We start from the raw sequence: 13,040 nt of genomic DNA, 5'->3' as shown, positions 1-13,040 counted from the left end.
CTTTGTACTGTCCCCTCATATATTTATACATTAACATAAGATCACCCCTTAGCCTTCGTTTTTCCAAACTAAATAGCCCCAAGTGTAATAACCTATCTTGGTATTGCAGACCCCCCAGTCCTCTAATAACCTTGGTCGCTCTTCTCTGCACCCGCTCCAGTTCAGCTATGTCTTTCTTATACACCGGAGACCAGAACTGTGCACAGTATTTTAAGTGTGGTCGCACTAGTGACTTGTATAGAGGTAAAATTATGTTCTCCTCATGAGCATCTATGCCTCTTTTAATGCATCCCATTATTTTATTTGCCTTTGTAGCAGCTGCCTGACACTGGCCACTGAATATGAGTCTGCCATCCACCCATACACCCAGGTCTTTTTAATTGACGGTTCTGCCCAGAGTTTTAGAATTAAGCACATAGTTATACATCTTATTACTTCTACCCAAGTGCATGACCTTACATTTAACCCCATTAAAGCTCATTTGCCATTTATCAGCTCAAGCTTCTAGTTTACATAAATCATTCTGTAATATAAAATTGTCCTCCTCTGTATTGATTACCCTGCAGAGTTTAGTGTCATCTGTAAATATTGAAATTCTACTCTGAATGCCCTCTACAAGGTCATTAATAAATATGTTAAAAAGAAGAGGGCCCAATACTGACCCCTGTGGTACCCCACTACTAACCGTGACCCAGTCCGAGTGTGCTCCATTAATAACCACCCTTTGTTTCCTATCCCTGAGCCAGCCCTCAACCCACTTGCACATATTTTCCCCTATCCCCATTATTCTCATTTTAGCCTCACAGGCTAAGGAGCGGAACTGCGCTCTGTAAGTGTCTGGAGTTACAGCATAATGTTCAAGAATGGCCTCTTTTACCTCCTCATACTCACTGCTCCACTGAGGGTCCATAGATCTGTAGGTTTCGGCAGCTCCACCGTCTAAAAACCCCACCAGATGTCTGACTCGCTCCCTTTCCGGGACTTCCATTAATCGACATTGATGTTCAAAGTCCTGGAAGAATCCCTCAATGTCCCCTGCAACCTCGATAAATGGCTTAAAGTCCTTGCGGGACACTCTTGGAGGTTCCCTTATGGTGGAGGTCTGCCTGTGGGCTCTAGCTGCTTCCTCAGAGAGCTGCCTTTCATGAGCTCTCCGAATAGCCTCCCGTTTATCTTCTATGGTGGCTTCTTCTCCCAGCAAGGCCATCTCCTCCTCATACCACACAACCCACTGACTTTTCAGAGTATTTACCTCCAGGTCCCGTCTTTCCTCCAATTGCTCTGGGAGTCCCTCTCCAGTGCCATCTTGAAGGCTAGCTCCTTCCAAAGCCTCAAGCAGCTGATCCTTGTACAGTCCTTTGTAACTGACCCCTAATTCATGGGCTTTTGTCTGTAGGTTCATCACAGTCCAGTTCCTGTATCCTGAGGTTCTGGTTCCATTTGTTGCTGGGCCGCTGATTTCCATTCCCTCTGCTCTGATCTCGCTGCTTGCCACCAGTTTGTGACGGGGTGTGCGACAGAGCAAGCAGGGACAGCAGACCGATGAATAATCCAAGAGACCTTTATTGCAACTGAGAGAATATTCCTGCAAACAGTGATCAGGTTCTTCAACTTACAATAAGGCCGCAACAAATTAACAAATCCAGGGCGACACCCGATAATCCAACTCCAGGGAAAACAAAACACTAGTTCATAGACAGGCATCAGGATCTGGCCGCAGCAGCGGATCCTAGCTCCTCACACCACACAGGTCCCAGAAGAATGATAGTATATCCATGGGCTTATTGTTCCACCCTCTAGGGATCAGCCCCTTGGATGGGTGGAGGGGCTCACACCCACCCTCAAACATTTACCTGGAGCTGAAAGTACAGATGTCCAGTCCCACTGTCCCAGCCAGTCTGAGAAGCCCCCTGCAGAGAGCAACAAAGGAACACAATGCCCCCCACCAGAAGCAGGGTAGGAAATGTTAATGAAGTATGGTCTATGAAATCAGGGCGGGGGTGGTACTCCGTTACAATGATATTATTGGTCATTTTAAAAAATATATGTGACACATTCCCTTAAAGAAAAATAAATAAAAATATACCTAAAAAGAGTATTGGATATTTTAAGAAATATTTAATAGGTTAGAGTAGAATATGGTCCAGCCAAAAGAATATACCTTGTCGTGCTAGCGGCTTAAAAAAATCTTTTGGCCAAAACAAAAGCTGATGGCTATGTGTGTGATATGGTGTTAGATGGGAACTGTTAATGTGTGCTTGGTGAGGATGTGGTCCTGTCTGGTTTATTTCATCAACTTCTCTTAGGTCTTCTGTGGCTGAGAACCCATGAGCCAGTTCTTGACTGGAGATCTGGTGAGGTGCTTTGTTGGAGACAGTTGTGTCACTAGAGGTGTCTGGTCCTTGCACTTCCAGTTCGGTCGCCTGTGTCACCATCTTCTCTGGCAGGTCTGCTAGTCACCGATTCATCGTGTGCTGACATCTCCGAAAGAAGGGAAGCAGAGACAATATCTCCATGCAGTTCTAGCAATTGTTTCAGTGACCTGCTCCAGTGAACCTCCTGAACATATCTTCATGGGCACCAGTTTGGAGTTGGACCCAGAAAGGGTATCTCCTGTTCTCAAGTGGCCGGCTGACGATGATGTCAAGTCAGAGCGACCTTCTAAGTCTCTAGTATCCACCGACCAGATGGATGAACTCCAGTCTGTCTTCGATTCTTCCAAGGTGGTAGCTGGTCTTGCTGGGCAAAGAGAGACTCAGCAATTTAAGGATCCTGTTTCCATGCCAGCTTTGATCTGCTCTGAAGATGTCTTGATGGTTAGAAGCATCCTAACGAAGAAGAAGGTGAATGAAGTAACCTTTCTTGTAGTGGACTAGAGTGAACGTGGCCCTGAAGAGAAGTCATGGGAGTCCAAGAAGACAAGTCAGGCTCCACTTCTTCGGTGACAGTCCTCGTGGACTTAAGGAAGAGGGGGAGCTGTAATGGTAATTCAGGGATGCCAATACACTCACTGCTCCGGCTGCACAGTGTGGCCCCAGTCATTGCTCTCTGCTTCCTGGTCTGTGCACGTCGCACAGGCATCCTGGCGGCGTACCTAAAGGAACGCGTGCTCCCCTGTTCTTCCAATAGCTGGAAAGCTTCTTGTATATTACTAATATTTAATTTTAGAGCACCTTTGATTCCACGGTGCTGTACATGAGAAGGGGTAACATACAAAACACAAATAGAAATTGTATATATGGTACCTTCCCCAGAAGGGAGGTGCCTGAGCAACCACTGTAGTTCCATACATCGAGTGTGAGTGCAACTGTATGTTGCCAAGTCTCCCAACCTGGTATCCTGTGTAGTTTGTTCTGGATCCTGTTCCTGTGTTCCGAGTGTTCTGATCCTGTTTTCGTAAACCTGTATAGTCTGAACTTTAGCCCGTATCCTGAGTTGTCTGAACCAGAAGAGAACGCCGCTCCGGCAGTACCTGTACCTAAAGCCACTCTGGCAGTACTTGAACTAGTTTCAGAAACCCATGTTGTTTGAACATAAATCTATCCAAGCATTCCTTGTTGGCCGGACTGTTACACCAGTGTCCGAATCCTGTTTGTCAGAGACTCCCGAGTCTTTGTGCGTGACTGCTATCCTGATCCCTTGGGTCAGCAGCTGCAGTGCGGCGGACTGCCCAGGAGTGGTACCTGGCAGCTGCCTGCAGCACGAGCCTATCTCCACCATCAGGAGCTCTAGTAGCGAAGACAAGGTAGCAGCTTTGCCACTCCCCTTGTGGGCAAACTCGGCGTTTGGCACAGTGGGTCCACGATCCATATGTGCAACAGCATGACAAGAACGTATAATCAGTGCAGAGTAAGTCTTGTAACACGTTTAGACAGTGGGAGACATTTATGAAGGGGCCTGCACCAGTTTTCTGGCATTACAAAGTTGCATATTTTTGCCTTACTTGCAACAATTTTTTGCCCTCCTTTTCTGTCACTCTTGCTACTTTTCCTTTTCTAAAAAACCCACTGAATTTTTCTGTAGGAGGTGTGGCATTATTGATTTTTTACTACAATTTAAGCCACAAACTAGCGAAATGTTAATGGAGCTCTGGATTATGTTGCTGAATGCCAGATTAGCCGTTGGCAAAAATGTAAAAATTAAATGATTCATTCTAGTGACAATCCTCTTTCTGATTACTCACCAGATGCACGACCTTCCCAAACGACATGACAAGGTAGTGGTCAAAAGCAAAAAATAATGCTGTCAACAGGTAAAGCAGGAGGCAGTAGAAGGTGATGTCCACTAATCCTTGTCCGAGCCAGTAGGCTGAAGAGAAGAGGCCTGACAACCGCAGCTGACACCGAGCTTTAATCTAAGAAAGTAAAAATCACTTAGTTAGGCCCATGGGTTTCACTGGACTTAAAGAATAACCATCGTTTTAATGTTATTTTCATAAATCAATTTAATAAGATAAATCTTCTTTCTCTTCCTGGATTGATCGTTCATTCTCAATTCACAGGTAAGATGTGTCTTCAGTGGAAACAGATTTTCTCATTAGTTAAATAGGAAATGACAGTTGGTGCTCATAAGGATTTATGGAACTTGCAGCAGAATGTCTGTATTTGCCTGTAGCTCCTCCCCTTCATAGAATCCGATGAGCACCAACTGTCATCTACAATCTCAACAATGGGAAAATATGTCTTCACTGAAAACAGATTTTATCTGTGAATTGAGAGTGAAAGATCAGTCCAGGAGGAAAGAAGCAGATTTCTCTGATAAGATATATTACAAAGTTATTTTCATGTGTAGTATTGATTTATAAATAAAAATTGAAACAACAGATACTCTTTAAATATAGGTTGTGCCGGTAGGTGCCTGGCATTGGCCACCTTACTTACCTTGTTGTCACTGATGCTGCTCATCGCAAAGTGAGGGGAGAGACTGGCAGTGAACAGGGCGTAGGATAAAATCTTTACAATGTGTAACATATGGAAATCTTTTGCAGCATCCTAAAAAAATTAGAAGATAAAGAACAGGAAGTAACTATATCTGCTTTTGTTGTCTTTTTTCTTGTGGCAAAACAAGTACATTAAAAAAAGCAATAGTCCCACTAAAAAATGTCTCCATAGTAACAGACTACAAACAAACATATGTGTAGTCGGACGCTGCAGTGATAAGTGATGTCTCGCTGCCCTAGGTGTTCCGATTATGTATTTAATAATGGAAATGCAGCAGTAAGGCTACTTTCACACTAGCGTCGGGCCGAGGTTCCCGACGCTAGCGTTGTCTCCGCCGCACAACGGGGGCAGTGGAAGCATTTTTCCAGTGCATTCGCTGCCCCATTGTGAGGTGCGGGGAAGTGCGGGGAGGTGGGGGCGGAGTTCCGGCCGCGCATGCGCGGTCGGAAAAAGCGGACCGTCGTGAGCAAAAAACGTTACATGTAGCGTTTTTTGGTCCCGACGGTCCGCCACAACACGGCGCAACCGTCGCACGACGGTTGCGACGTGTGTCAATCCGTCGCAATACGTCGCTTAATGTAAGTCTATGGGGAAAAAACGCATCCTGCAAGCACTTTTGCAGGATGCGTTTTTTCGGCAAAACGACGCATTGTGGCGGATTGCAGTTAACGCCAGTGTGAAAGTAGCCTAAGGGACATATGGAAGACAGCATGACCAGACTACACAGTTTGTTTGTAGTCTGTTACCATGGAGATGCATAGGTCCTCACTGATGATGAGCGAGTGTACTTGTTGCTCGGGTTTTCCCGAGCACGCTCGGGTGACCTCCGAGTATTTGTTAGTGTTTGGAGATTTCGTTTTCATCACGGCAGCTGAATGATTTACAGCTACTAGCCAGGCTGAGTACATGTGGGGGTTGCCTGGTTGCTAGGGAATCCCCACATGTAATCAAGCTGGCTAATAGCTGTAAATCATGCTGCTGAGGCGATGAAAACTTAATCTCCGAGCAGTCATAAATACTCGGAGACCACCTGAGCGTGCTCGGGAAAACCCGAGCAACAAGTACACTCGCTCATCACTAGTCCACACATAAGCTGTATACACAAATCAGTAAGACATTTATTTTTTCGATACAAACTGTCTGCTAAGTTGCCTTATTTTTCATTTTTGATAAGTTGGAGCAAAGAAAAAATATATGGCAAAAAGGAGAACATAGTTTTTTCCTGCCCAAAAAATCTGCCATCACAAAACTTATAGGAAATATCATGACTACTATCCCAGCAATTCCCAGAGACAGATAATATCACCTTTACTTCACTTTCCACTAGTGACGTACGTTTAATATCGGGTTGTTCCACACATGGATGACATTTCCAGACTTTGACAACTTGAGAAAAGCATTACTGATGATGTTCACAAGGACGGGTAAGATGTTTAATGCTTTTGTGTTTCCAATTATTTGAAAGCTATAGCCCTACAATAATAATAAAAAAATAATGCAACATAAACGTAAGAGACTCCTAGACCACATCGCAAAATGTGGACCATAAAAAGCTGCCACTAGAGAGCGCTTATTGCCTGCAAATATGTACCACTGCCATTAAATTCAATGCATGCAGTGACCCGTTTATAACCATACTGATTAGAAATCACCCATGGGCAACGCCAGAATGATGTATGACCTTTTCTCCATTAGAAACCTCAATGGCTCCTCGGTATGTTTCAGTGCTTGGGTCATATTTGCCATCCACCACATCAACCACAATGTCTTGTGCTTGTACGGCCATGACAAAGTCTTCAATAGCAGAGCCTGGTAGGGTGATAGGAAAGAAAAAATCCTGTATAGTCAAATTAAATATCATTCTAGCAAGTTATAGAAAATCCTACTCAACTTCCCTGTATGTGTCTGATAACGCTGAGTGACAGCAATGGAGGCTTCCACTGCCTCCAAAATGGAAAATCAGCAACACCAGGCGCAAAATATCTCCAAATTAGATCAGGAGTAGAAACAAGCTGAGAAAGCCCCCAGTGTGGGACATATTGCAGATACATTTGGAATATTTTATTTTGAATGAAAATCAGTGTGAGGAGCTGACTTGATTGCTTGTTATTATGGGGTGCACAGATTTCTCTTGGAGAGTGTTCAGCGTCAAGAGTCAGTGTTTCCATTCATTGATAGTAAGCAGAGGAAGACATGTGGGCTGGATCTCATGTATATGTGGCGCCCCAGGGTCCTGGTCGTCACAGTGGTATTGCTTTCCTCTCGGGGAGAGTGATGCTACGTTTGGAGGCAACACATTCACACTCCAGGCCACCAGGGGGAGCTTCTGCTCCTATTTATTAGGTCACTCCACATATATATAGATAACTGGTAGTCTGTAGGGAAAGTTAGAAAGTTCCAGACAGTAGTCTGAGGAGGACAGAGGGTCCACAGAGCTGTAGCTCCCAGAAAGAGACACTTTGAAGGAGAATGGTATTGCAGCGAGCGTGAAGGGAGTCGAAGCAAAGGAGAGGATACCAGAAGGGGACCAGCCCCGAACAGGTTGCCTCCTTCTGAGGTGCAGAACCCCGGTAGCCGGCACACCGAGGGAATAAGGACTTCGACACCTTAGGCTACTTTCACACTTCCGTCGGTACGGGGCCGTCGCCATGCGTCGGCCCGACGTACGTTGTGAAATGCACAATGGGGGCAGCGGATGCAGTTTTTCAACACATCCGCTGCCCCATTGTAATGTCCAGGGAGGAGGGGGCGGAGTTTTGGCCGCGCATGCTCGGTCGAAAATGGCGGACACGACGCACAAAAAAAGTTACATGGAACTTTTTTTTGTGCCGACGGTCCGCCAAAACACGACGCATCCGTCACACGACGGATGCGACGTATGGCCATACGTTGCAATGCGTCGCTAATGCAAGTCTATGGAGAAAAAACGCATCCTGCGGGCAACTTTGCAGGATGCGTTTTTTCTCCAAAACAACGCATTGGGACGTACGTCACACGACGCAAGTGTGAAAGTAGCCTTATTTCAGAGACAGGCAGGACAGCTAATTGCAGGTTACCTGTCCGCACCTACACCCAGGAGGCACGGTGACACCCCTCAGAGCCAGGTTACCTAAGAGACCCTATAAACAGGCTCAAGTCACCAGTCATAGGGGTTTTGTCCTATCCTACATGGGGGACAGAGAGAGCAAAACATCACATCTGTTTGACCCTTATGTGAAGCCATAGGCAGTAAGGGACTACACCACTGCAGCGCAAGGGAAGGCTATTGATTTCCACCTGGACAAGGGATCTCTGGACTTGCCTCCAAGCCGGCCGGACTCTGCCTGCCCTGTGATCTGGTGCCCTGGACTGTGGATGCTGAAATCTTCAGTAAAGGTAAAGAGACTGCAACCTTGTGTCCTCGTTCTTCTCTGCGCCTCTCACCATTCAGCCATCCACTCACTGGGAAGCCCTGGGGATACACTTCACCTGTGGGAAGGTATACCATCTAGCTGCCGTAACATCATCTCAGCGGACCCCTTAACGCAGCGTCGGTCACCCTGACCGAATACCACAGGTGGCGTCATGAACATAAACTTTACCCCTTTAAAGACCTTTCTCTTTTATACGGACGTCCCAGGGCCACGGACCGGGTCAGCCACCGTGACATCCCCCTGTGAACCGCAGGACCCAGTACCGAGTACCCCACGGCCCCTGGTGGCGATCCATATACATAAGGCTTACATTATCATTTCTGTCCTTCATCTTTTTGGGGCATGTGTTTTTATTCCTCTCTGCAGGGGGCATCCTTTGTGCACAGCCCTGTGGACAGGCTGGAGACTGGGCTTCTGGAACACACTTCATTCTTTGTGCCAAAAGCTAATTTTTAAGGGGGAGTGAACACTTCTGCCTATCCTGGGGGCTGATGCAGGAGAGGGAGAACAATAAGCTACATGTTTAGTGAAGGTACAGTTGTGGGATCTGTTGTCTAGATTTGAAGAACTATCTGAAGGACTGTTGTTGCCAGCTGGAGTGGGATACACGTGCTACGGTCGTGATATCCATATTCTGGATCCATAGAACAGAGGCTGTGACTGCAGACTAAGCTAGTGGGAGATACCAAAAGTTGACCAACCAAAAGTTGGGACACAGTGGGTATCACCTGGTACGGAGGCAGTGAACTTCCCATCCCGGGTTGGGATCTTGTGGTCTGGGGACATTGCATTGTGACCATCTACCCAAAATTACTGTAAGACCATGGACTTGAGGAACAAAAAATAGTATTGTTAACCTGTCTAGGTGATTATTACAACCCACAACATAACATCTCCTCAACCAGATACCTGTGTTATTGTGAATCAAGAGGCTGGTGTAGTATCCATGGTATCGATCTCCTGGTCTTGAGAAGTACAGATTGGGGGATAGTTCCAATGAATATATCATAGGAACAACGGCAATAAATATTCTCATCGAAATCAGTGGTAACATAAACAAGAACAAGATCAGTAATCTGGAAAATAAGAAAACAAAAAAAAACATATTGTACATCCTGAATAGCTATGTTTCCTATACATAGATAACATTACAAATCCTGTACTGATCTGGAGTTGCATCCTGTATTATACTCCAGAGCTGCACTCATTATTCTGCTGGTGCAGTCACTGTGTACATACACTACATTACTTATCCTGTACTGATCCTGAGTTACATCCTGTATTATACTCCAGAGCTGCACCCACTATTCTGCTGGTGCAGTCACTGTGTACATACTGTACATTACATTACTTATCCTGTACTGATCCTGAGTTACATCCTGTAGATCTTTTATTATAAAAATGAAAAACATAACAATAATAGCAGAAAACATAACAAAAATATTAGCCAGAAAATAATCAATATACTGAACACTGGTCCAGCCGCTCATTCTCTCCTCTCACACATATTATACAGTATATACAGAATAACTACTTTGATTTTCAGGTCCGGTCACCAAACAAAATAATAATAATAATAATAATAATAATAATAATAATAATAACAAATAAAATAAACAATGGCAAACAGACTATATACATGAACTTTTTTTTTTTTTTAGTTTTAAATAAAATAACTACAAATTAAACAAATATATACAATACTACAAGCTATCCTCCATTCCCAACCCCCCGCACTGACCTGAGAGCTGGTCCTGCGTCTCATGCCTCAGTCCATGTCCAACGTCCATAGGCCAGATCAGGCAGTGCCAGTTTTTCCCCCAAACAACCCAGTGTCCCATAGTCCCACAAGATAAACCCACCTCCCCCCCTTTCCCACCACCCAACCTAACACCTACACCCAAATCTATATCTCCATATACAATATATACAGCAGCACACACCACAATAATTACAAAACACGAAGCCCAAGTTCGGCGCCTGCAGCCCTACATTACTGTATAATCAAACAAAACAAAAATCTACAGTGTCAGCAGCAGCCCACCACCAGGAAAGGAGATGACCAGACTAGGGCACACTAAAAGAAAAGCCCCTCCAGAGGAGCACGGCCCTCCGTGCGCCCAGTCTCCCATACTCCAGAGAGCGCACCTTCACCAGGTCACCGAGTATGGTCCTAAACACATCGTCCACTGGGAGGATTTTTCGTTGCGTCGATACTAAGCACCGTGCGTTCCACGTGTGATACCTAACCACTGCGCTAACTAGAAATAAGGTGCAGCGGTCCCGACCACCCAGGTCTCCGAATGCTCCATAGGCCCATTCCGCATAGGAGAGACCGGCCAGCCGAGACCAGCCAATGAAGGCGCCCACCCTGTTGTACACCTCTGTGTTGAAGGGACAATGAAGCAGGAAGTGGTCCATGCTTTCCAGCAAGGTATCACAATGCTCCCGAGGACAATTCCTGTCCTCAGAGCTCCTACACTTCAGATTGTCCCTCACACACAGTTTCCCATGGAAGCAGCGCCAAGCCAAGTCCCGAAACTTCGAGGGGATCCTGATAGAATTCAAAAGATGCAAACCTACCTCAAGATCCCGACTTGGGCAGTCCCTGAGCGCCAGAGGCCTCTGGAAATGGGTCAACAGAACCCTACTGTCAAGTAGTTTCCTTGGCAGAGTCCTGATCTCCCACATTCCCAGACCCCACCGACGAATTACCTTCAGAACCAAGGTAGCGTAAGCCAGAAGATGTCCATGCAGTGTGCGAAGATCCTTCACTTGCCCTCCTGTCTCCCATTCCTGGAAGAAAGGCTGAAACCATCCCCTACAGGAGAATACCCACGGAGGAGCCCTCTCTTTCCAGAGGTTTGCGATATTGATCTTAATGAAGGTATCCACAAGGAATACCACAGGGTTGACCATACCCAACCCTCCTAGTCTCCTCGTACGGTAAGTAACCTCCCTCTTGACCAGGTTCAGTCTATTCCCCCATAACAGTTGGAAGAACAAACTGTAGACCCGAGTCCAGAGAGATTCCGGCAAGATGCACACACTGCCCAGACAAATCAGTAAAGGGAGCAGGTAAGTTTTGATCAGGTTAACCCTTTCCCTTAGGGTCAAAGACCAACCCTTCCATTGGTTCACCTTCTGAGTGGCGATCTCTAGCCTGCTGTCCCAATTTTGTTTGGGGTAATCCCCCTGGCCAAATTCGATGCCAAGGACTTTTGCAGAGACTTTGGGTCCTGGAAGGGTGTCCGGGAGATCAAAACCAGGATCTCCTCCTCCTAGCCAGAGACTCTCACACTTATCCCGGTTGATCTTGGACCCGGATACCTCCAAGTAGCGATCTACCTCTGACATCAGCCACCCTGCCTCCTCGTGAGAGGAAGCAAACACAGTGACATCATCGGCATACGCCACCACCCTCAGAGTGGCTTCCGGTGCTGCCTGATCCATCCCGATCCCGGCCAACGGTCCATGCTCCACCCTCCTAAGAAGAGGGTCAATCGCAAACACGTAGAGCAGCGGGCTCAAGGGACAACCCTGGCGAACATCGGACCCAACCTCAAAAGAGCTACCAATCCAACCATTCACAAGCGGGAAACTGGTCTGGACTCATTGCTGGCCACCTTGGAAGTCTCCAGTCCTTTGGGTATTGTCCTGCTGGAAGACCCATGACCTCTGAGGGAGACCCAGCTTTCTCACACTTGGCCCTACATTATGCTGCAAAATTTGTTAGTAGTCTTCAGACTTCATAATGCCATGCACATGGTCAAGCAGTCTAGAGGCAGCAATGCAACCCCAAAACATCAGGGTACCTCCGCCATGTTTGACTGTAGGGACCGTGTTCTTTTCTTTGAATGCCTCTTTTTTTCTCCTGTAAACTCTATGTTGATGCCTTTGCCAAAAAAAGCTCTACCTTTGTCTCATCTGACCAGAGAACATTCTTCCAAAACGTTTTAGGCTTTTTCAGGTAAGTTTTGGCAAACTCCAGCCTGGCTTTTTTATGTCTCAGGGTAAGAAGTGGGGTTTTCCTGGGTCTCCTACCATACAGTCCCTTTTCATTCAGACGCCGACGGATAGTACGGGTTGACACTGTTGCACCGTCGGACTGCAGGGCAGCTTGAACTTGTTTGGATGGTAGTCGAGGTTCTTTATCCAACATCCGCACAATCTTGCGTTGAAATCTCTTGTCAATTTTTATTTTCCGTCCACATCTAGGGAGGTTAGCCACAGTGCCATGGGCTTTAAACTTCTTGATGACACTGCGCACTGTAGGCACAGGAACATTCAGGTCTTTGGAGATGGACTTGTAGCCTTGAGATTGCTCATGCTTCCTCATAATTTGGTTTCTCAAGTCCTCAGACAGTTCTTTGGTCTTTCTTTTCTCCATGCTCAATGTGGTACACACAAGGTCACAGAACAGAGGTTGAGTCAACTTTAATCCATGTCAACTGGCTGCAAGTGTGATTTAGTTATTGCTAACACCTGTTAGGTGCCACAGGTAAGTTACAGGTGCTGGTAAATACACAAATTAGAGAAGCATCACATGATTTTCTGAACAGTGCCAATACTTTTGTCCACCCCCTTTTTTATGTTTGGTGTGGAATTATATCCAATTTGGCTTTAGGACAATTATTTTTAGTTTTTTTTTATTTAAGACAAATTAAATGAAGATAATAATACCAAA

The 13,040-nt window shown here is 45.9% G+C and overlaps 1 protein-coding gene across 1 annotated transcript in view; it reads right to left on the bottom strand.

The window, feature by feature from the left end:
- LOC143766073 (ABC-type organic anion transporter ABCA8-like) overlaps nt 1-13,040 on the bottom strand; it is a 153,761-nt gene that overhangs the window by 63,227 nt on the left and 77,494 nt on the right. Inside the window, exons 20-24 of the mRNA XM_077253456.1 lie at nt 9,263-9,429; nt 6,622-6,749; nt 6,276-6,413; nt 4,881-4,991; nt 4,184-4,354 (exon numbers count right to left, since the gene is read on the bottom strand). Coding sequence (XP_077109571.1) covers nt 4,184-4,354; nt 4,881-4,991; nt 6,276-6,413; nt 6,622-6,749; nt 9,263-9,429 — 715 coding nt within the window. The remainder of the gene's footprint in view (nt 1-4,183; nt 4,355-4,880; nt 4,992-6,275; nt 6,414-6,621; nt 6,750-9,262; nt 9,430-13,040) is intronic.

Source organism: Ranitomeya variabilis, chromosome 4 (genome assembly GCF_051348905.1).
Source record: "Ranitomeya variabilis isolate aRanVar5 chromosome 4, aRanVar5.hap1, whole genome shotgun sequence".
In the NCBI taxonomy this organism is placed as follows: Eukaryota; Metazoa; Chordata; class Amphibia; order Anura; family Dendrobatidae; genus Ranitomeya; species Ranitomeya variabilis.
This window is presented reverse-complemented; position numbering and strand designations above follow the sequence as displayed.